Source organism: Bos indicus, chromosome 19, assembly GCF_029378745.1.
Source record: "Bos indicus isolate NIAB-ARS_2022 breed Sahiwal x Tharparkar chromosome 19, NIAB-ARS_B.indTharparkar_mat_pri_1.0, whole genome shotgun sequence".
NCBI classification, from domain to species: Eukaryota; Metazoa; Chordata; class Mammalia; order Artiodactyla; family Bovidae; genus Bos; species Bos indicus.
The window spans coordinates 62,698,609-62,719,653 of NC_091778.1; the positions used below are offsets into that span (position 1 = coordinate 62,698,609).

At 45.4% G+C, this 21,045-nt stretch overlaps 1 protein-coding gene across 8 annotated transcripts in view; it reads left to right on the forward strand.

The window, feature by feature from the left end:
* Window positions 1-21,045, forward strand: part of LOC109574019 (ATP-binding cassette sub-family A member 9) — a 61,308-nt gene that overhangs the window by 5,128 nt on the left and 35,135 nt on the right. For 2 of the 8 annotated variants that reach the window (XM_070774184.1, XM_070774188.1), the window contains exons 2-18: window positions 1,116-1,248; window positions 1,451-2,839; window positions 4,772-4,873; window positions 6,713-6,920; window positions 8,033-8,197; window positions 8,770-8,873; window positions 9,455-9,681; window positions 11,349-11,490; window positions 11,735-11,920; window positions 13,428-13,575; window positions 13,999-14,167; window positions 16,237-16,298; window positions 17,040-17,150; window positions 17,807-17,982; window positions 18,173-18,292; window positions 19,018-19,156; window positions 19,887-19,977. In XM_070774184.1, coding sequence (XP_070630285.1) covers window positions 2,597-2,839; window positions 4,772-4,873; window positions 6,713-6,920; window positions 8,033-8,197; window positions 8,770-8,873; window positions 9,455-9,681; window positions 11,349-11,490; window positions 11,735-11,920; window positions 13,428-13,575; window positions 13,999-14,167; window positions 16,237-16,298; window positions 17,040-17,150; window positions 17,807-17,982; window positions 18,173-18,292; window positions 19,018-19,156; window positions 19,887-19,977 — 2,393 coding nt within the window. In that variant the 5' untranslated portion in view covers window positions 1,116-1,248; window positions 1,451-2,596. Of the gene's footprint in view, window positions 1-1,115; window positions 1,249-1,450; window positions 2,840-2,983; window positions 4,071-4,771; window positions 4,874-6,712; window positions 6,921-8,032; window positions 8,198-8,769; window positions 8,874-9,454; window positions 9,682-10,296; window positions 10,433-11,348; window positions 11,491-11,734; window positions 11,921-13,427; window positions 13,576-13,998; window positions 14,168-16,236; window positions 16,299-17,039; window positions 17,151-17,806; window positions 17,983-18,172; window positions 18,293-19,017; window positions 19,157-19,886; window positions 19,978-21,045 lie in introns of those variants that run through there. The other 6 variants (XM_070774186.1, XM_070774185.1, XM_070774187.1 and 3 more) reach the window with 6 other exon arrangements.

The following is a 21,045-nucleotide window of genomic DNA, read 5'->3' on the forward strand; positions in this document are numbered from 1 at the left end:
TTGTCTAAGAGACTATTGGATAAGCTGAAAGGAATGAGACTTAATGTTGCCTCTTTACAAGGATGAGCTATATTTCTCAAACTGTAAGAATTACTTATTCTTTTTTGTTCATTTTCAATTTTGCTGCCAGAGGCTTTATATGCATTGGGGGGATACATGATTTTCTGAGTATTAGTTTTTTTTTTAACCAGAGACCTAAGGTTCTGAGTATTTAAATGATTTAAATGGCTTCATCAAGAAACCTGAAGGTTATATTTTCATCGACCTTGTTTATCATTCTAAATTTTTGCGAAATTTGTTGTGTAACATGTTTATTCTCTGAATACTGGGAATTCTGTCTGAATAGGAAATGACTGGCTTTTATAGCCAAGTTATTATTAGATCACACAGGCTCCTACTCAGAGCAATTTAAGCTAAATAGATGTTTTGTGTAACTACAGTGAATAGTATTTTTATTTCTGACCAGGACATGCCGTGGGGAAAAAAAAAATCAGCCTTAACAGTTAAAAACGCCAGTCACGACTAGATCATGTTCATCATTCTTTAAAATGTTCTCCAGCACACACATTCATCCACAGCAGGAAAGTAGAGGAGGCCCCAGTGTTAACCCTTCCAGACACCCCAGTCTACGGCACCGCTGGTTTCCTAACCAGGAATGTTTCATATCCGTGTATATTTTTTCCTTTTTGTTTTTCCTGGTGCACCGGGTCCTTATTGCCGTGCAGGCTTCTATCGAGCTGCAGCCGGGGGCTTCTCATCACCCTGCTGTCTGCTGGCGTCTGCTGGCGTCGATCACGGGCTCCAGGGCCCTCGGGCTTCAGTGTTTGCAGCTTGCAGGCTCTAGACACAGGCTCAGACCCACAGGCTCAGTGGCTCTGCACAAGCGGGATCTTCCCAGACCAGGGTGTGAACCAGCGTGCCTTGCATTGCAAAGCAGGTTCGTACGCCCGGGGCACCAGAGAAGCCCTGGATATATTTCGGTTTGGTTTCAGTCACAGTCTGCTCTGATGCTGACGTTATAATCAGGAACTCATCCACATAGCTTCTAAATCCTTCCTTCCTTCCTGGACAGGTTCTAAACTTGAATCCATGCCCTCTTGTGTTCCCCCAACAAGGTACAGCCCAGACGGAATCCCCAGTCACCTTCTCTGTGTGTCCCGAGGCCCTCGTTCTAGACCGACCGACTTTAGGATCTCTTCCGTCTTACTCCCTGACTCCATGTTCTCAGACTCCTCTTCTGCTCCTGGGGTTAGTTTTTTTATCGCTGCTATAAACAAATGGCCACACACTTAATGGCTTAACACACAGAGAGATGTATCACTGCACAGCTCGGGAGGTAGGAAGTGGGACCTGGGTGTCACTGGACCAAAATCAAGGTGTTGGCAAGGCTGTGTTCCTTTGTGGAGGATGTAGGAGAGAATTCTGTTTTCTTATCTTTCTTGGCTTCTAGATGCATCTGTGTCCCTGGCTCACGCCCTTCTTTCTCCATCTCAGAAGCAAACAACAGATTGAGTCCTTGAAACAGCACTTTAGGGATATCCCAGCTGGCGCAGTGGTAAAGAATCTGCCTGCCAATGCAGGAGACGCAAGAGATGTGTGTTCGATCCCTGGGTGGGGAAGATCCCCTGGAGGAAGAAATGGCAATCCACTGCAGTATTCTAGCCTGGAAAATTCCATTGACAGAGGAGCCTGGTGGGCTACAGTCTATGGGTTTGCAAAGAGTCGGACACGACAGAGTGACTGAGGACACTCACCGCATCGCTTCACTCTGACCTCCTCTTCTGCCTCCCTTTTGCACGTCTAAGGACCCTTGTGGTGACGCTGGGTGTGCCCTGATGACCCAAGCTTATCTCCCTGATTTGAAGTCAGTTGGCTGCCAACCTTACGACAGGCTGCTGCCTTTACCCTCCAGTGCCCCAGGCGCATTGCTTCGTAGCGAGGTCTCCAGAACTTGGCAACCTGGGGTAAATCCCTGGCCTGTGGACCTGTGTTTGTGCCTCAGTTTCCTCATCTGTGGAATGGGGAGAATAATATACCAAAGATTTATTGGAAGGGTTGAACTAATTTTAATAAAACACTTGGCGCTACCTGGAACATAAAAATAACATCATTAAATGTAGTTAGTATTATTTCCTTCCCAATCTCTTATATTCAAACTACTTCCACTCGCTCATTGTTTCAGCTGAATGATTGAATGATTGTTTCAAACAAAGCTCCTGGCTGTTTTGATCATTTATTTTCCTGAGTTTAAAACTCCTGTTTCATGTGCTACCTCCACTCCCACCCCTCTTCTAAGTGAATGAAAGATTCTTTAAATTCAATGGTTGTTGTTGTTCAGCCACTCAGTCATGTCTGACTCTTGTGATCCCATGGACTGCAGCACGCCAGGCCTCCCTGTCCTTCACCATCTCCCGGAGCTTGCTCAAACTCATGTCCATTGAGTCGGTGATGCCATCCAACCATCTCATCATCCGTTGTCCCCTTCTCCTCCCGCCCTCAGTTTTTCCCAGCTTCAGGGTCTTTTCCAGTGAGTTAGCTCTTTGCATCCAGAGAAGGCAATGGCACCCCACTCCAGTACTCTTGCCTGGGAAATCCCATGGACGGAGGAGCCTGGTGGGCTACAGTCCATGGGGCCGCGAAGAGTCAGACGACTGAGCGACTTCACTTTCACTTTTCACTTTCATGCATTGGAGAAGGAAATGGCAACCCACTCCAGTGTTCTTGCCTGGAGAATCCCAGGGACAGAGGAGCCTGGTGGGCTGCCGTCTACGGGGTCGCACAGAGTCGGACACGACTGACGCGCCGCCGCCGCAGCAGCAGCAGCAGCTCTTTGCATCAGGTACTTTACAGTTTTCAAAAGTTTCACACACGTGAACCATACACTCCCATGACACCCTTTCCCCTACCCGCCCCCCGTGTCTCCCTCCCCTTTTTCCCCACTGGCAACCACTAGTTTGTTCTCTGTATGTGAGAGTCTGTCTTTTCTGTTTTATTCACTAGTTTGTAATACTTTTTAGATCCCACACGCATGTGACGTCACACAGCATGTGTCTCTCTCTGTCCGCCTATCTCACTTAGCATAACGCTCTCCAAGTCCATCCATGTTGTTGCAAATGGAAAAACTTCATTTTTCATAACTGAGTAATATTCCGTCCTCTTTAGCCAGTCTCTGTTGGTGGACACTGGGCTGCTTCCACACCCTGGCGACTGTAAATAATGCTGCTGTCAACACCCGGGAAGGGACAGTGAAAGTCGCCCAGTCGTGTCCGGCTCTGCGACCCCATGGACTACGCAGTGGGTGGAATTCTCCAGGCAGGAATCCTGGAGCTGGTAGCCTTTCCCTTCTCCAGGGGATCTTCCCAACCCAGGACTCCCACATTACAAGCAGATTCCTTACCAGCTGAGCCACAGCGGAAGCCCGAACATTGGGGTGCGTGCATCTTTTCAAATCGGTGTTTTTGTTATTTTCAGATATATGCCCGGAGTGGCACTGCTCAGCCATATGGTAGCGCTGTTTTTAGTTTTGCAAGAAACCTTAGCATGGCTCTCCTCATTGGCCGCAGCCATGTACGTTCCCATGCACAGTGTTCAAGGGTTCCCTTTTCTCCACACCCCCACCAACATTTGTAATTTGTGGTGTTTCTGATAATGGCATTCTGACCATGGTGAGGTGATATCTCATTGCAGTTTGGGCTTGCCTTTCCCCGATGATTACCAATATGATACTGAGCGTCTTTTCTTGGGCCTCTGCCTCTCCTCATTGGAAAAATGTCTCTTCAGCTCTTCTGCCCACTTTTAATAGGCTTGTTTGTTTTTGGGGGGGGTTGAGTTGTAGGTGCTGGTTATATATGTTGGATGGCTATTGGTCACCTTTTCATTGTCCTGGATGTTCTCTACTGCACGCAGTATTACTTAATACGGACTTCCCAGGTGGCTCATTGGTAAAGAACCCGCCTGCCAATGTAGGAGACGCAGGTTCAGTCTCTGGGTCGGGAAGATCCCCTAGAGAAGGGAATGACGACTGACTCCAGTATTCCCGGCAAATCCCAAGGACAGAGGAGCCTGGCGAGGTATAGTCCATGGGGGCGCAAAGGAGTCAGATAGGACGGAGCAACTGAGCATGCATGCGTTAATTAATATAAATGATGTAGCGGTATCACTTTCAACCTTCTTTTCCAGTTTTTAAATTGGCACTGTGTTTTAAAATCTCTCCTCATGGATCAGTGGGTACTGATTTACCGCCTCTGAATCCTACCTGGTATGCTATGAACTGTATCCATTCCAACTTGATGACATTGCACCCCGATACTCTACATTATGAAGGGCATCCTGGTACAGGTCCCCGCGTGCACACGTGTGGGAATCTCCTTGGCATACACACCAGGAGCAGTACTGACAGCGGGATGTTGCTAAGCAGCAATGAGCTGGTGATGAGTCGCTGGAACGGCTGTGTGGTCTTCTCCCGCTGGCAGTAACATTCCTTTATCCCTGTTAAAGAACTGAACACTTGGCTCTATTGCATTCTCTAATTTTCTCAGTCTAATGAGGAGTCAACGTGCAGCACGCGTGCGCACACTTGTTGGGAGTCTTCTTCCGTCTCACCCTGAGCGGCGTCATCCCTCCGCGAGGTCTTCAGCTCTCCTGGCTCCCTTTGCTTCTCGAGCAACTGGGAGCAGCTGCTGTGATGCTTCTCTCTGGCTGCGTTGCTCAATGTTTTCTATGTCCAACCCTCACATTTTCTCCCTTTACTTTCTCCTTTTAAAATGAACAGGTCAGGATGAGCAAGAGGCACTTCAGCGTGGGCCAGCAAACGAGGGCGCTTCTTGGCAAGAATTTTCTTAAGAAATGGAGGATGAAAAGAGAGACCTTGTCGGTACGGTTCAGAGTCTGTCATCTCATATTTAAAAGAGGACAGAGTACTTTTTTGGGTACAAACACTCTATCTGTTTTCTTTACTCTTTCATAGACATTCTATTTCTAATTAGCAGGCTGGATTTTTTTTTTTTCAAATTCGGAGTTTTGCTATTATTTCAAGTGAGATTCCTTTCAAATATGTCATTATGACACATCTTATTGGAAGAATTTTGTTAAGAATTTATACTCAGAAACTCCATGAAAAATAAAGTTATGAAAATAAACTCCCATAAAAATAAAGCCTGAATATTTATCCTACTGAGGTACCAATTACATCTGAATTCATTTGAATCTCATAAAGGAATAAGTACAAAAATTCAGCAGGAAAGTGAAAGAAATTTACTTAATCCAGAAAGTAATTAGAACTTAATCCAAAAAGTAATACAAAATTAAAACAAAAAAAATAAAACCTCCAAGAACAAACTGTAGCACTTGCACCATTGTACTATGGACAGAGATGATGTCGATTCGAAAGAAACCATGAGCAGAAAAACAAAGAGGAAAGGAAAATGGCATTTGAACTCTTGCTTATAGTAAGCTTCATAAGGATGATCGCATGCTATTCATGTAGGAACTTTAATAAATTCGGAAAAATCTAATTTAAAGTCACTTGTAAAATACCCATATTTCAAGAGAGGATGTATTAACACTTCACTTTCTGAACATTGCGAGTGCGCACGTGTTCTTCCAACCAATATGCACGGAGCGCGTGAATTTGCAGTGATTAAAGTACACAAAGATCCCTGTGTGCAGGAAGGATTATGTACGTATAAAAGCTGGAGTCTACGCTATAGAGATGTTTTACGTCTTTTTATCTCTTTTAGTATAAGGATTATATCTGTGAATTTATTTATCTAAACAGATACAGGTGTAAAAACAAACCAACATAAGAGTTAAAGGATGATCATCTGGTGAATAAGATATATACCTTTTTTAAAGGCCATGTGTTAGAATTATGGGCTTCCCTTGTAGCTCATGGAGAACACAAGGGCAACCCACTCCAGTGTTCTTGCCTGGAGAATCCCAGGGATGGGGGAGCCTGGTGGGCTGCTGTCTATGGGGTCGAACAGTCGGACAGAACTGAAGCGATTTAGCAGCAGCAGCAGCAGCAGCTCGTAGCTCAGACAGTAAAGAGTCCACTTGCAATGCAGAAGACCTGGATTTGATCCCTATAACTGAACAATAAATTGTGTTCTTATCAGATTTCAAATGCATTTGCAATTCTGGTACATTTCCAATTCCAGAATGCTATCACAATGACAAAGGCTTTTAAAAGTCTTTTCGGGAAGCAGTGTTTTGGAGTACATTTCCAATTCTAGAACACCATCATGATGACAAAGGCTTTTAAAATTCTTTTCATGAAGCAATGTTTTGGAGCTATCTTCTTTTGCATTTGGGCAGCAGAAAATAAATATACCACTTCATTCCTGATTATGGAGGCGGATTGTCTATTTCATTCCAATGAACATTTCTTTATCATTCTCACTCAGGGGTCAACATGACCATTCATGAAGCAATCCAGCCTTTAACACTTGCATTCAAGTAAATAAACTTAAATTATTAGTTATAATTGGAATTGACACTACAACTCTGTCTTAAGGGATGGTGTGCATATTTCAAAATACACAGATTAAAGGACAAAAGAAAGTCGAAACACTTAAACACTTAAAAACTGGAAGAGAGGGAAAAACAATGCCCAAGCAACCCAACAGAATTGAGTTTTTAACTCGTTTGTCTCTGATCAGGCCGTCGTAGAACAACTGCTGACTTGCTTGCTTTTTCTCCCCCTGCTCTGCAGGAATGGCTCTTCTCCTGTCTCCTAGTACTGTTTGCTCATCTGTTTTCCTCTAATTTACACCAAGTTAATGACTTCCCTCAACTGCCCGCTGTGAACTTGGGACGGGTAGATAATTTTAATGATTCTGATTACATTATTGCATTTGCTCCTGAATCCAAGACCACCCAGGAGATAATGAACAAGTTGGCTTCTGCCCCTTTCATAAAAGGTATGTTTTAGGCAGTTCATGGTAATTTCCTTATTTGCAAAATACACGAATTCATTTGCAATTTCTTTGATAAACTGTGTTCAACGTTCAAGTATCTAGATTTAATTAACATTAATTTATATTCCTCTCTAGTATTAAGGAGATTTTCTTACTGTTTACTAGTCTTCTATTGAAGAAATTTTATATTAAAAAGGTGATCCTCATTGTATTCCTTATCAAAATGAGACAGTCCAGGACCATTCAGACATATGTTTGTGAGAAGACTCTGGGAAGATTGGGAGGTGGTGACAGCGTGGCTTTTTAATCTCTTCAAATACTTCTTTGGGGTTTCCTCTGGCCCATCACCTTGCTTTGCCTGGTTCTGAGTCTGTATTCGGCTTCCCCCATGGCTCAGTGGTTAAAGAATCTGCCTGCAATGCAGGAAGCCCAGGAGGCACGGGCTAGATCCCTGGGTCAGGAAGATTCCCTGGAGGAGGGCATGGCAACCCACCCCAGTCTTCTTGCCTGGAGAATCGCACAGACAGAGGAGCTGGAGGCCTCGGTCCACGAGGTCACACAGAGTCGGACACGACTCCGCACAAGCCCGAGTCGGGGTCGGTCTGTCTCTGGCGCTCCCACGCGTGCCCGCCTCTGTTGGCCAAGACAGAGTCTAGCGATGAGGCCTATGGGAAGGCTGACGTCACTCCCTTTTGACCTCCCAGGAGCCTACCCATGCATGTGTAGTCAGGAGGGTCTCCCTGAGCTCAGGAATGAGGGATCTGCGGTCTCTTATCTCATACGCAGACAGGACTCTGCTTCTCCTCGCTCCTGCTGCTTTGGAGTGGCTGTCTCCACTGCTCCAGCAGGGGCCCATCCATCTCCTGCCTCAAAACCAAGGGCAGCGTGTCCAACAAAACTAGGTGACAAGGCTGCGACCTCAGAATGGCAGGGGTAGGGGTAGGGTCTCTGACGGACCCGAGTAGAGAATAGGGACCCTGTCAGAGGGCAGCAGCGGCCCCTGCAGAGCGGAGGGGCCAGGGCTGGGGCAGTGAGGCTGCCCCAAACCGCAGCCACAGTCCTGTCTCTGGACCACACAGAGATCTCAGCCGCTGTCCCCTCCTCTCACTCGGCAGGGAGGACCATCTCGGGCTGGCCTGATGAGCAGAGCATGGGCGAGCTGGAGCTAAACTATTCTACAGATGCGGTGAGAGTCATCTTTAACGACGCCTTCTCATACCATTTGAAGTTTTTGTGGGGACATAGAATCCCCACGATGAAGGAGCACAGAGACCATTCAGGTAACCTTCCTATTGGAAAAAAAAATCTATTTTTTGCTATATTGTCATTAGCCACAAGGAGGCCTATGTGACGGTAGATGTCTACTGTCTACAAACATATACAACATAAAGCTTAATTTCTGAACATACGTGAGATTCATTCTTATTAAATAAAGCCTATGATCTTAAGTGTATTTTTTTAAGAAATTATATTGCTATCATTCCTATGCTACCTGTAAATAAAACCTCGAGAAAAGGTTCTTGCTCAGTGATTTCCAGTCATTTAAAAAAGTAGTGCTTTATTGGCACAAGCAACAGAAGAACAAAACTCAACAAAACAGTCTCAACTAATGGAGAGAATGGATGATAAGATTTAATGAAAAGTTGTTGAGAGCGGGTCCTAAGAACATTGATAAAGCATGTCTGGTATATTCTTCTTGGGTGAACCCCCCTGAGAACACTTACCATCCATTATATTATTGTGGACCAGGAGTGTATTTTGGAACTTTTGAAATTCTGATTTTCCCTGTATCCCAGACTGTCCTATCTCATCATAATAGGTGTTTTCTTTTTTTCTTTTTTTCCCCCTAAAGCTCATTGTCAAATAATGGATGAAAGTGTCATTTGTGAAGGTTCTTTGTTCTGGGAGAAAGGCTTTGTAGCTTTTCAAGCTGCTATTAATGCTGCCATCATAGAAGTGAGTATTGAGTTCAAAGAAACTAACTGCTTTGAAAATCTGGTTTTCATAGAGGGTGATTGAATCAATCTGTCATTTAATTAATTTAGTCACTTGATATGGAACAACAGGCTGAGTAATTACTCTAACTAAACCTTACGCCGAACGCTGAGGATTAAGAAAGAAGTAGAATGCAGGCACTTTTCTCCAGGGATCTTGGATCATGGGGGAGAGAAATAGGAATAAATAGTTGTAGTGAGAGTCCCAGCTCTGTCATGGAACGGAAGTGATGGCGAGGCAGGCCACAGGCAGAGGATTCTCTGGTGAGAGGTATCAGAGAAGACTTACTAACCAAAGTGACACTTCAGAGGTGACTTCACATGCGTGTAGAATTTTATTCACTGAAGATACTAAGTAAGGATATTCTAAGGAATTGAGACAAAATCTAGTATATTCCAGGATTTACAAGGGGATGAATCATGATGGACATACATATAGAGTAAACGTGGAGTGAATGCACATAACTTCTATAATTGAGACCAAATGCATGAGGCTGTAATTAGCTTAACACTAACACTGTGCTCACCGATGTCTTTCTTTAGATCACAACGAATCACTCGGTGATGGAAAACCTGATGTCAGTGACTGGTATAAATATGAAGATACTACCTTTTGTTGCCCAAGCAGGAGTTTTGACTGATTTTTTCGTTTTCTTCTGTGTTATTTCTTTTTCTGCCTTCATATACTACGTATCAGTCAGTGTTGCACAAGAAAGACAATTCATGAAGCCACTGATGACAATGATGGGACTTCGAGAGTCGGCCTTCTGGTAAACCCCATGGCTACGCTCCATCCTGCAACACAGAACAAGTTAGCTGGTCGGACACCCTAGACCCGAAAAGTATCATATTTAAACCTGATGCTGTCATAAAGTAGTGCCTTGCGTAGGAATGGATGAATGGGCCTGTAGGTTCCATTACAAACCAGTGGCCACATTAAATGCATAAAATACAGCACTGCATTTAATTATCTCATCATTTTTTCAGCAGAGGATAAGGAAGTTTAAACAAGATAAGTGACTACCTTCAGGGTCAGATAGGTACAGTGTAGCAGAGAAAGCTTAAACAAGCTTCACAGAAGGGGAGAGTTTATTCTTTCCCTTATAAAGAAGCTTTCTTCCTGATTCTTTGAAATCAATCGCAAAAAAAAAATAAAAAGACAAACAAAACTTATCTTCATTTCCATCTAAATACGTGTATCTATCTATGTCCAATGTCTGTGTGTATAAATGTGTCTACGTTCAGTCTATATCTACTCATCTGTGTCAGGGGCTGGCAAACTGACTGGTCCGTTTGTTTTTACAAAACGAGGGATGATTGGAGGCAAAAGGAGAAGAGGGCAGCAGAGGATGAGATGGTCGGATGGCATCGCCGGCTCAGCGGATGTGAATCTGAGCAAACTCCCGGAGATGGTGAAGCAGAGCGAAGCCTGGTGCGCTGCCGTCCAGGGGGTCACAGAGAGTCCGTCGTAACTTAGCCGCTGAACGGCAGCCACAGAAACCAGGGATGGCTTTCACCCAGGTTTGAAAAAAAATCATGAAAACAATAATATTTTATGGCACCAAATCTCTATATGAATTCAAGTTTCAGCATCTACAAATAATACATTTTTGGTGGAACACAGCCATGGCCAAACCGTTGTGTTAGGAAGGCAGTGCCGTAGGAGCCGCAGGGACTATGATCTGAAAAGCCTGAAATAGTTACTGTCTGGCTCTTCAGAGGAAACGTTTGCTGATCCCTGCTTCCTCGTCTGGTTTGTTTTGGTTTTGGTTCCATGATGTTCATGTAATTACTGAAAGAGGAGGCCCAGGACTGACAAATCAATCATCGTAAATGCCTTCCACTGGAAACCTCTCCCATTTACTCTTGTTACAATATCCAGCTTTGTTGTTGTTCATTCGCTCAGTCATGTCCGGCTCTCTGTGACCTCATGGACTGCAACACACCAGGCTCCTCTGTCCTCCACTCTCTCCCAGAGTTTGCTCAAACTCATGTCCCTTGAATCAGTGATGCCATCCACCCATCTCATCCTCTGTCGCCCCCTTCTCTTCCTGCCCTCAATCTTTCCCAGCACCAGGGTCTTTTCCGCTGAGTTGGCTTTTTGCATCAGGTGGCCAAAGTATTGGAGCTTCAGCTTCAGCATCAGTCCTTCCAATGAATATTTAGGGTTGAATCACCTTTAGGATGGACTGGTTTGATCTCCAGGTTATTTGTCTTATTTTGAAATTAGCCACCTATTTTACCCATTAACTTGTTTTATTGCTACCTTCTCCAGTAGAAGATGAAACTCAGGGGCAGAGAAGTTTTCTGACTTACAAGATGTTGTGTTCCCTTTGCTCTTGGTATACGGCAAGCTTCACAAGACGGCTGCTGAAAAATGAATGAATCGAGGGATGGAATAGTAGCACTTTGAACTGATGCTTTCTTTCTATGCCAGGCTGTCCTGGGGTTTGATGTACACTGGCTTCATCTCTATCACGGCCACTCTGATGGCTATTATAGTGACATATGCCCCAGTCGTCATCCTGACTGGCTTCACGGTGGTCTTCACCCTCTTTCTACTCTACGGCCTGTCTTTGGTGAGTTGGTGAATTCTCTCTCTCTCTCTGAACTCTTGCTCAGAGAAAACTAGCAGTCATTTCTCACTGATTCTGCTCACATATCCTCTGTTCTGTTTGCAATATTTGAGTCGTTGCATGAGACAGTATCTAGAGGTTGGGGGCAATGATGAAATATACTTCTGCATGATGAAATTCTCTTCTATTATGCCTCTGGTGATTCCCAGCGGATTGTGGACCACCCGGAGTCTTCCTCTCCTTTCAGATAACGTTAGCTTTCCTGATGAGCGTGTTGGTGAAGAAACCCTTCCTTACGGGGCTGGTGGTCTTCCTCCTCACTGTCTTCTGGGGGAGCTTGGGATTCACAGCTTTGTACAGACGCCTTCCTGCGGCTTTGGAGTGGACCTTATGTCTTCTTAGCCCCTTTGCTTTCACTGCTGGAATGGCCCAGGTAAGAGTTCATGAGACTATTTCACTATTTCACTCACTGTGTGTGTTAATCGCTCAGTCGTGTCCAGCTCCTCTGTCCGTGAATTCTCCAGGCCAGAATACTGGAGTGGGGAGCCGTTCCCTTCTCCAGGGGATCTTCCCAACCCAGGGATTAAAGCCAGGTCTCCCGCAATGCAGGTGGATTCTTTACAGTCTGAGCCACCAGGGAAGGGACTAAGCACAAGCTATGATGTTGTAACTAGAATTACATTTTCTGAGAGGAGGTCAGTCTCGTATAGAACTGGCCAATCAAGAAACAAAAATGTGCTCTAGGATATTGCTGGTGGTCCAGTGGTTAAGAATCCGCCTGCCAATGCAGGGGACACGGGTTCGATCCCTAGTCTGGGAAGCTTCCACATGCCACAGAGCGACTAAGCCCGGGAACCGCAACTGCTGAGCCTGTGCTCCAGAGCCAGCGCTCAGCAACGTGGGAGCCACTGCAGTGAGAGGCCCCTGCGTGGCGGTGAGGAGTAGACCCTGCTCTTGCCTCGACTAGAAAAAGCCTGCCACAGCAATGAAGACCCGGCACAGCCACAAATACATAAATAAGTGAATCTTAACAATGTCTCTAGGGAGTTACTGGTTTTCAAATACTGCTGATAACATGAAGGGTCATGTTTCCTGAGCATTAAATGAAATAAACGTTCTTTGGGGGACAGCCCTATAAAAGTAAAAGCTGACCACACCATCAATGGGGTGTCAGTCTATATTAATCAGATCTAAAAGAAAACGGGTAATGCTGAGAGAGAGAAAGAAAAACCTTTCCTGTCTTTTCAATCTGCACCTTCACAAAAGCAAATGGGAATTTTAACCTTTAGTATGTCGCGTGAGTTATCCAGGGGGGATCTAAAAACCTTCCCAGGTGGCACAGTGATACAGAATCAGTCTGTACTGCAGGAGACACAAGAGACATGGGTTTGATTCCTGGTTAGGGAAGATCCCCTGGAGTAGGAAATGGCAACCCACTCTAGTATTCTTGCCAGGAAAATTCCATGGACAGAGGAGCCTGGCGGGCTACAGTCCATGGGGTCACAAACACCTCTACTAAGAAATTATTCTTCTGTCTTCTGCCTGACTGCAAAAGTACTTCAGCCCTCTCCCTTTCAGTCTCAAATAGCGTCCCCCCTCTAGAACTACCCCCTCTCCTCCACAGTCAGCCTGATGAAGCCCCCAGGCAGCCCAGCTCCAGTATCAGCTTCCTGGTTTTCACCTCTGCCTGGAGGACTTCCCTGTTGCAGAGTGTGGCCTTCTAAATCCTGAGCACCACCTTCACTCACTCCCTGAATTGCTTTGTGGTTAGATGGTTTCCTTCCTGTATCTTCCAACAGATTAGTGCTCTATGAAGACAGAATCATGTTTCATTTATCTTTTCAATTCCAATGTCTAGCAGAAATAAGACAATAATAACTTTTAATGCTCTGGGTATCCTTTTTCAATTCCACACATGTATCTTTTTTTTTTTTTTCCAGCTTATCCATTTGGACTACGACGTGAATTCTAACATCCATTCAGATTCTCCAAACGACCAGTACCTCATAATAGCTACTATTTTCATGCTGGTTTTTGATGCTCTTCTCTATTTGGTATTGACGTTGTATTTGGACAAAATTTTGCCCAGTAAGTAGTAACATGATTGTGATTCAACACAATTTCATTTCTATTTCTTTAAAATAACTGTCTACAACATATTAGATATAAATTATCAAGCATTCCCCCTCCTCCACCAAAGTTTCTAAAATAAGCCGTAGCGGTATTCTGCATTTAATACCGCTTTCTAAGATCTTGATGGACCATAACATTTTAGCTGGTTTCTTGAAGAAAAAGGCCCTTATAGATTAAGGATGATTTGTAGATCAAGGCTAATAGACCCAGGATAACTACACTGTTATGCTTGTCTCAGAACCGGCCAAAGAATGCTAGCTCCTGATGCTGGGTCTGAGGAACCCCTAAGCCCTCCCAGACGGGTTGCACTGTCTGCTGGCCGCTCTAGCGCTCAAGGTGGTGACTGACCCAGTGCTTCTTTACCGCCTGTTCATGTAGCTGAATATGGACGTCAGCAGCCTCCCTGGTTTTTCCTTAAATCCTCTTCTTGGTTCCAACGCCGAAGGGCTGATCGTGCGGCCCTCGAGAATGACATCGATCCAGATTCTCCATCCGATGACTCTTTTGAACCAGTGTCTGCAGAATTCCACGGGAAAGAAGCCATCAGGTAATGAAAATATCACGTGAGGCTGAAATGGAGAGCAGGTCCGAGAGCAGAGCTCTATCGGGCAAGGTCGGGGGGACAGAGTGCCTCTCAGTGCCTCTGTGTACCCACCCTGCCAGGATGCTACACTCGTGAAAGCCTACACTCGTTTTTGGGGGGCCACACCACTACGCAGCTTACACGATCTTAGTTCCTCACCGAGCAGGGGAACTCGGCGGGGAAAGCTCCAAGTCCTAACCACTGGACCGCCTGGGAATTCCCAAGGCTAGCCTCGCTCTTAACAGCACTGTCTTCTCATCTTGTCCGCATTTGCTTTTACTAAAATCTTACAACAGGACGACGTCCATCAGCGAAGTGATAGCCTTCGTATTTCCATTTTCGTCATCACCTCTCTTTTCTTTTGCCTTGTTGTTTTTCTCTGTCCTTTCCCTTTACGACAGACACAGTCCTCATCTTTGTTATTCTGAGCCCCCTTTTCTCTGCAATTCACTTTATCTCTCGTCTTTTGCTTCCTGATTAATAAGCCCAGAAGGAAGCAGCAAGAGACACAGACAAGGGGAGATGGAAGGAAACCCGAGCCGGGGGCGCTCTGGCAGGTGTGTCTCCCTCTGAGATACTGTGTGTGCTGCAGTCAATCCTGGCGGCTCCATGTCCCAACCACCAGAAGCACCGAAACTCCCCGGATCTCTGCTCAAGATTTGCCCATCTTTGTCGCCTTTGTCTCACACCTAAACAATACCATTCTGGTTCACCACCTCCATTTTAACTCTGAACATTTATGATACGTACAGTCTCTAAATAGTAACTTTTGAAAACAAGTGTCCAGTATGAACAGACACCAAAGGGTGGCATTCTCTCACTCCTGGCGTACCAGGACTGTGTCATCGAGAATCGTGACCTCCCTGCAAACTGGAATTTTTACATCCTTTCCGATGTCTGGGCCAGAATCAGGGGCCATCAGAGGAGGCGTAGAAAGTCCTAAATGCTCAGGAGGCATTTTGTCTTCCCCAGTGGGCAGGGAGCAGGGTTTTGATGATTTGTGAGTTACAGTTAGCCAGAGCAGCTCTATGCTCTAGGAAAAGCATCCCCAGAATGAACAGAGGCCTTGGGGGCAGACAACCTCACATATTTGATCATGAGATAGTTCAGGAGTTTGAGCTATGAATTGGCAACCCTGGGCTATAGGTCCTGCTCCATGGCTATGCCCTGTGCTGCAAACAACAGGTTATATCTGTGTGTGTGTGTGTGTGTGTGTGTGTGTGTGTTAGCCGCTCAGTTGTGTCTGACTCTTTGCGACCCCGTGGACTGTAGCCCTCCAGGCCTCTGTCCATGGAATTCTCCAAGTAGGAATACAGGAGCGGGTTGCCATGCCCTCCTCCAAGGGATCTTCCCAACCCAGGGATCAAAGCTGCATCTCCTGCAACGTGTCACTAGAAGGTCATGCAGATGAAATCCACAGGACCCGGCTTAGAACGAACCTTCACTGTGCTTGAAATTTTTTTTTCTCTGTACTCCGTTTTCTTATCTTTTTCCTCTTCTCCCATCTTCTTGGGAAGTGTCTTGTCTCCCAGGCATTTTTCTTCTCTGCACACAGGATCTTATTCACTCTACAAATCCACCACACAAGAGAGTTAATGTCATTCCCATTTTACTGCTGAACTCAGTGAGCTTTGAGTCCACGGATGGTGTGCGTGGCACACGACTCTGGGACTTGGCCCAGGGAGGTCTGACCCCCAAAGCCAGCGTGTCTCTTTGCGGGCTCACTGCTTGCTTCTGTCCCCCACCGGAGTGCGGGTCCTCTACACGCCGTCTCATCGCCCGCTTCCTCTGGGCCAGTCACTTCTCATCATCCTCACGGCACTCACAGACTCACGCTGCCTGCAGAGAGTGAGCTGCTCAGCATGGGACGAGGACGGAGGCAGGCTCCGATGAGGAGCCAAGAGACTTCTGTCCGCCCGCGGACCTGCGTGAAGGAAAAGGACCTCCAGCTTTCCTGACAGCCTGGGCGGCTTGACTCACGAGTTCTCTGTCTGCCTCTACCATTTGCTCAAAACGTCTTCCTCTCTTTTCAGAATAAGAAATCTTAAAAAGGCATATGGAAAAGGCAAGCACGAAAAAGTAGAAGCTTTGAAAGGTAATGAAATAGCCTCATGTGTAACCTAGCGACGTGACTTAGCGACCGCACCTCCCTGTTACACTGTCTCAGCCACGATTAAGAACAGATATTCCAGATACCATGACTTGCCTTTATTTGAGCACATTATGGTTTCTTCCAAGTAAACTTCAAAATCTTGTAATAATTTGAGGAAGTCGGATGCACCACTGATATCTTATGGGTTTGAAGGATACAGGATAGCATGATACTGTTTATTTTCAACTCATGGTATTGACCCTAAAGCTGTCTTTATTATACTCAGCCTATCTTTAATGACAAGATTGATTTCATTGAAAAAAAATTGTTAGTCAGATAATAATATATATCATGACAACACTGCATATATTCAATGTGTATCATAGAATGTGCAGTTTTATTTTTTTAAGATTTTTTTGATATGGACCATTTTTAAAGTCTTTTTTGAGTTTGTTACATATTGCTTCTGTTTTACCTTTTGGTTTTTCCACTGGGAGTCAGTGTGGGAACCTAGCTCCCTGCCCTGGGATTGAACCCACACCTCCCACATTGGAAGGCAGAGTTAACCACTGAACTGCCAGGGAAGTCCTAGAAGATGCCATTTTAAAGGAATGAATCTGGGGGTGCGTTTTATTTTGAGTATTGCTAGCCAAATATACAGATGCTGTGAGAATTTATAAAAATTTCAGAGACTGTAAAGTTACCATGCAGGCTCTGAGTGTCATCTTCTTGGAATAATGCCAGGCCTGGTATTGGAGGTATACGAAGGCCAGATCACGGGCATCCTCGGTCACAGCGGAGCTGGGAAAACCACGCTGTTAAATATACTCAGCGGACTGTCGGCCCCAACGTCAGGTGAGAAGACAGGCACGGCAGGACACGAGCACGGGCAAGTGAACCCAGTGTGCTTTTCATCTGCTCCCTAGTTTCAGTCACGAACCCCAGCAAGCAGTTTCATCAACTACTAGCCACACTCAGGCACTTGAGAGAGGATCTTTAGAAGGTCCTTCAAGTTATTATTTGACAGATTTCCGTTGAACTCATTTAGGAGAATCTTTGTGGCTTAAATAGGTCATGATAAGTAGCTCTTCTGTTTCCTAATGGGCTTGGATGTATGGAGAACATTAAGTTTTAATTCATCAAGAGTGTACAGTACTCCTTTTAGGTAAAAGGAATATGGATAAACAAAGTATGAGAAAGTAGAAGCTTTGAAGGGTAAAGAAATAGCCTCATATGTAACCTAGTGATGTGATTTAGCAACGGTGCCTCACTGGCAAACTGTCCCGGTTGCTATTAAGAACAAATATTCCAGATATTATGCCTTGCCTGTATTTGAACACATTATTTTTATTTGAGCACATTATTGTTTCTTCCAAATAAACTTAAAAGCCTTGTAATAATCTTGTTATAACGTTTAAAGGACTTTAGTATTGACACACGTTGCTTTCCGTTTTAAAATCTCGCACATGAGACCTGGATCTTTATCCTGAGGCTGACCGTTTCCCTTCCAGGGTCCGTCACCATCTACAATCACTCACTTTCAGAAGCGGCTGACCTAGAACACATCAGCAAGCTCACTGGCGTCTGTCCACAAGCTAACGTGCAATTTGGTTTCCTCACCGTGAGAGAAAACCTCAGGCTCTTTGCTAAGATAAAAGGGATTCAGCCACATGAAGTGGAGCAACAGGTAGATGCCTAAGCTAGCTGTCACAGCCGCGAGAATGGAACTGCTTACCTAGAAAACCCTACATGCGTGTGTGTTGTTTCTACACAATTCATCCTCAAAAGGTCCACAAGGCCCTTTGCAATGAATGGCAGAGTGGGAGTTAGTGTCTTTAAGAGGAACGTCTAAGTGTGGACTCAATGTCCTTTGTCAGGTCCAACGGGTTTTACAGGATCTGGAGATGGGAAACATTCAAGACGTTCTTGCTCAAAATTTAAGCAGTGGACAAAAAAGGAAACTGACGTTTGGGACTGCCATTTTAGGAGATCCGCGGGTAAGTCGACCTGAAATTACTGGTGAAATCAGGTGGAGGGTTGTGAAAATGTGGTGTGCAATCACATTTAATTTGTAATTGGTAAATGGAAGAGAACTGTTCCAATGAAGAGTTAGGTGCTAAAATATTTCTCCTAAATAATGTTACAAGTACGGTTGAGTCTTGAACAATGCAGGGTTCGGGGCGGGGGTGGTGGAGGTGGGGGGCTGCTGAGCAACCCTCCCCACAGTGGGAAATCCTAGTAGAACCTTCCAGTCAGCCCTCAGCACACAGGGTCCCACCTCTGCAAACGCATCCAGCCTGGGACTGTGCGCTGTGGTGTGCGGTGAAAACCACCCGCGAAAACGCAGACCCGCACAGTTCAAAGCTGTCTTGTTCACCAGTTCGCGGTATATTGCTCTTCATTTTTTGTTCTTTTTCTTTTTTATTAATTGATTTTGGGTATTCTTTTTTACTGAGATACAGTTGCTTTCCAACGCAGTGTTAGTCTCGTCTCCACTGTGCAACTGTGTCCATCAGCCGTGCGCATACATGCGGCCCCTCCCTCTGGGCGCTCCCTCCCCGCCCCCCGCCGGGTCATCACGGAGCTGAGCTCCCTGCGCTGCAGCAGCTTCCGCTAGCTGTCTGTTTCACACTGTAGGGTGTACATGTCCCTCCTAATCTCCTGACTCACTGTATATCGCACGAACGGGGAAAGCGATTTCAGGGGCTTTCCTGCTGTGCAGGTTTTGCTGTTGGATGAGCCAACTGCGGGGTCAGACCCTCTTTCGAGACACCGGGTGTGGAACCTCCTGCGAGAGAGGAAGTCAGACCACGTGGTCCTCTTCAGCACCCCGTTCATGGATGAGGCTGACGTCCTGGCTGGTGAGCCTTGGGTTTCCTTCGTGTATCTCAGTGATGACTTAGGGACCCAGATGGAACGCGTGTAGCGAAGCTCCAGGCCAGCTCCGAGGGTGTGGCTCCCTCGAGCCAGGGGGGTGGATGGTCCTCTGTCTTCATCTCCGAGGGCATTGTCCCAGCAAGGATTCTGATCCTATTGCAAAGCACCTCACCTGCTATAAAATACAAAGCATACTCCCCAAGATGTGTTATGATTTATCCTGTATGAAGGGGACTTCCCAGGTGGCTCGGCGGTAAAGAATCTGCCTGCATTGTAGAGACGCGAGAGAGGTGGATTCAATCCCTGGGTCGGGAAGATCCCCTGGAGAAGGAAATGGCAACCCTCTCCAGTATTCTTGACCGGAGAATCCCCATGGACACAGGATCCTGGCGGGCTACAGTCCATGGAGTCCCAAAGAGTTGGATACAACAGAGCATGCATGCACACATTCAGTGTATTCGGAATATCAGTTGACTTGAAACATCCTTTTAGTACATGACAATTTGTCTAAATATATTCAAGAATAAACTAACATATCACTTGATTTATCAGATGTCAAAGAACGTGGCTTACTTACGGCCAGAATTAGGATGTGCCTGTGTTAGCAAGTGGTGCTCCTAAAATACACTGTTTGTTCATGAATTCGTTTTTTTTTTTAAATAAATAGTGAAAAAACAACCTCTGAATACAATTTATTTCATTCTTCCAACTTAGATAGAAAGGTGTTTATGTCCAACGGAAGGCTGAAGTGTGCGGGCTCTTCTCTATTCCTGAAGAGGAAATGGGGCATCGGCTACCATCTAAGGTACAGCCCTTGCTGTGTGTTAGAATGTGCTGGAAATGTCAGGGGCATGACATCACTGTTAGCATGTTAACATAGGTTGCTCCATTAGTAAGACCATTTCGAGAGAGCTATGTTAGAACAACACCAACTGCTCTCTTTCTTAGCTAGAATGAATGACTTATGGGATTGCAGACATTGAGAATATACGAATGATTAAACCAAGTCTTGGGTTTCCTTTGTGGCTCAGTGGTAAAGAACCCTCCTCCAATGCAGGAGACGCGATTGGATCCCTGGGTCAGGAAGATCCCCTGGAGGAGGGCATTGCAACCCACTCCAGCGTTCTTGCCTGGAGAATCCCACAGACAGAGGAGCCTGGTGGGCCATGGTCCATGGGGTCGCAAAGAGTTGGGCATGACTTAGTGACTAAATAACAACAACCAGTGAGATTTAAATAGTGTCTGGAAGATATGTTCACAACCCAGTGTTTGCTAAGAGAAATTTATTGACACTCCAGCCTCTCTCTTATCCTGTTTCTAATGTTTATTTTTGCCAGTTGTAGCAATTTCAATCGGAGAAGGCAATGGCACCCCACCCCAGTACTCTTGCCTGGAAAATCCCATGGATGGAGGAGCCTGGTAGGCTGCAGTCCATAGGGTTGCGAAGAGTCAGACACGACTGAGCGACTTCACTTTCATTTTTCACTTTCATGCATTGGAGAAGGCAATGGCAACCTACTCCAGTGTTCTTCCCTGGGGAATCCCAGGGATGGGGGAGCCTGGTGGGCTGCTGTCTATGGGGTCACACAGAGTCAGAAACGACTGAAGTGACTTAGCAGCAGCAGCAGCAATTTCAATAGCTTCCTCTCTGTTCTCCCTAACTTCATCTTCCCTGTCATTTTTTTCTTTCTCCTTTTAGCACTATTAAGTAATGTCTATCACTTACTAAGCGTGGACTATATTTTAGGTACGTCCAAAGATATTTACATATGGAATATTCATATAATCATACTTAATTCCCCAAATAACTTTAGAAAGATGGTATTATTATGCTTCTTTGACAAGTCAAAGAATTTTAATAATCTGCCCACTC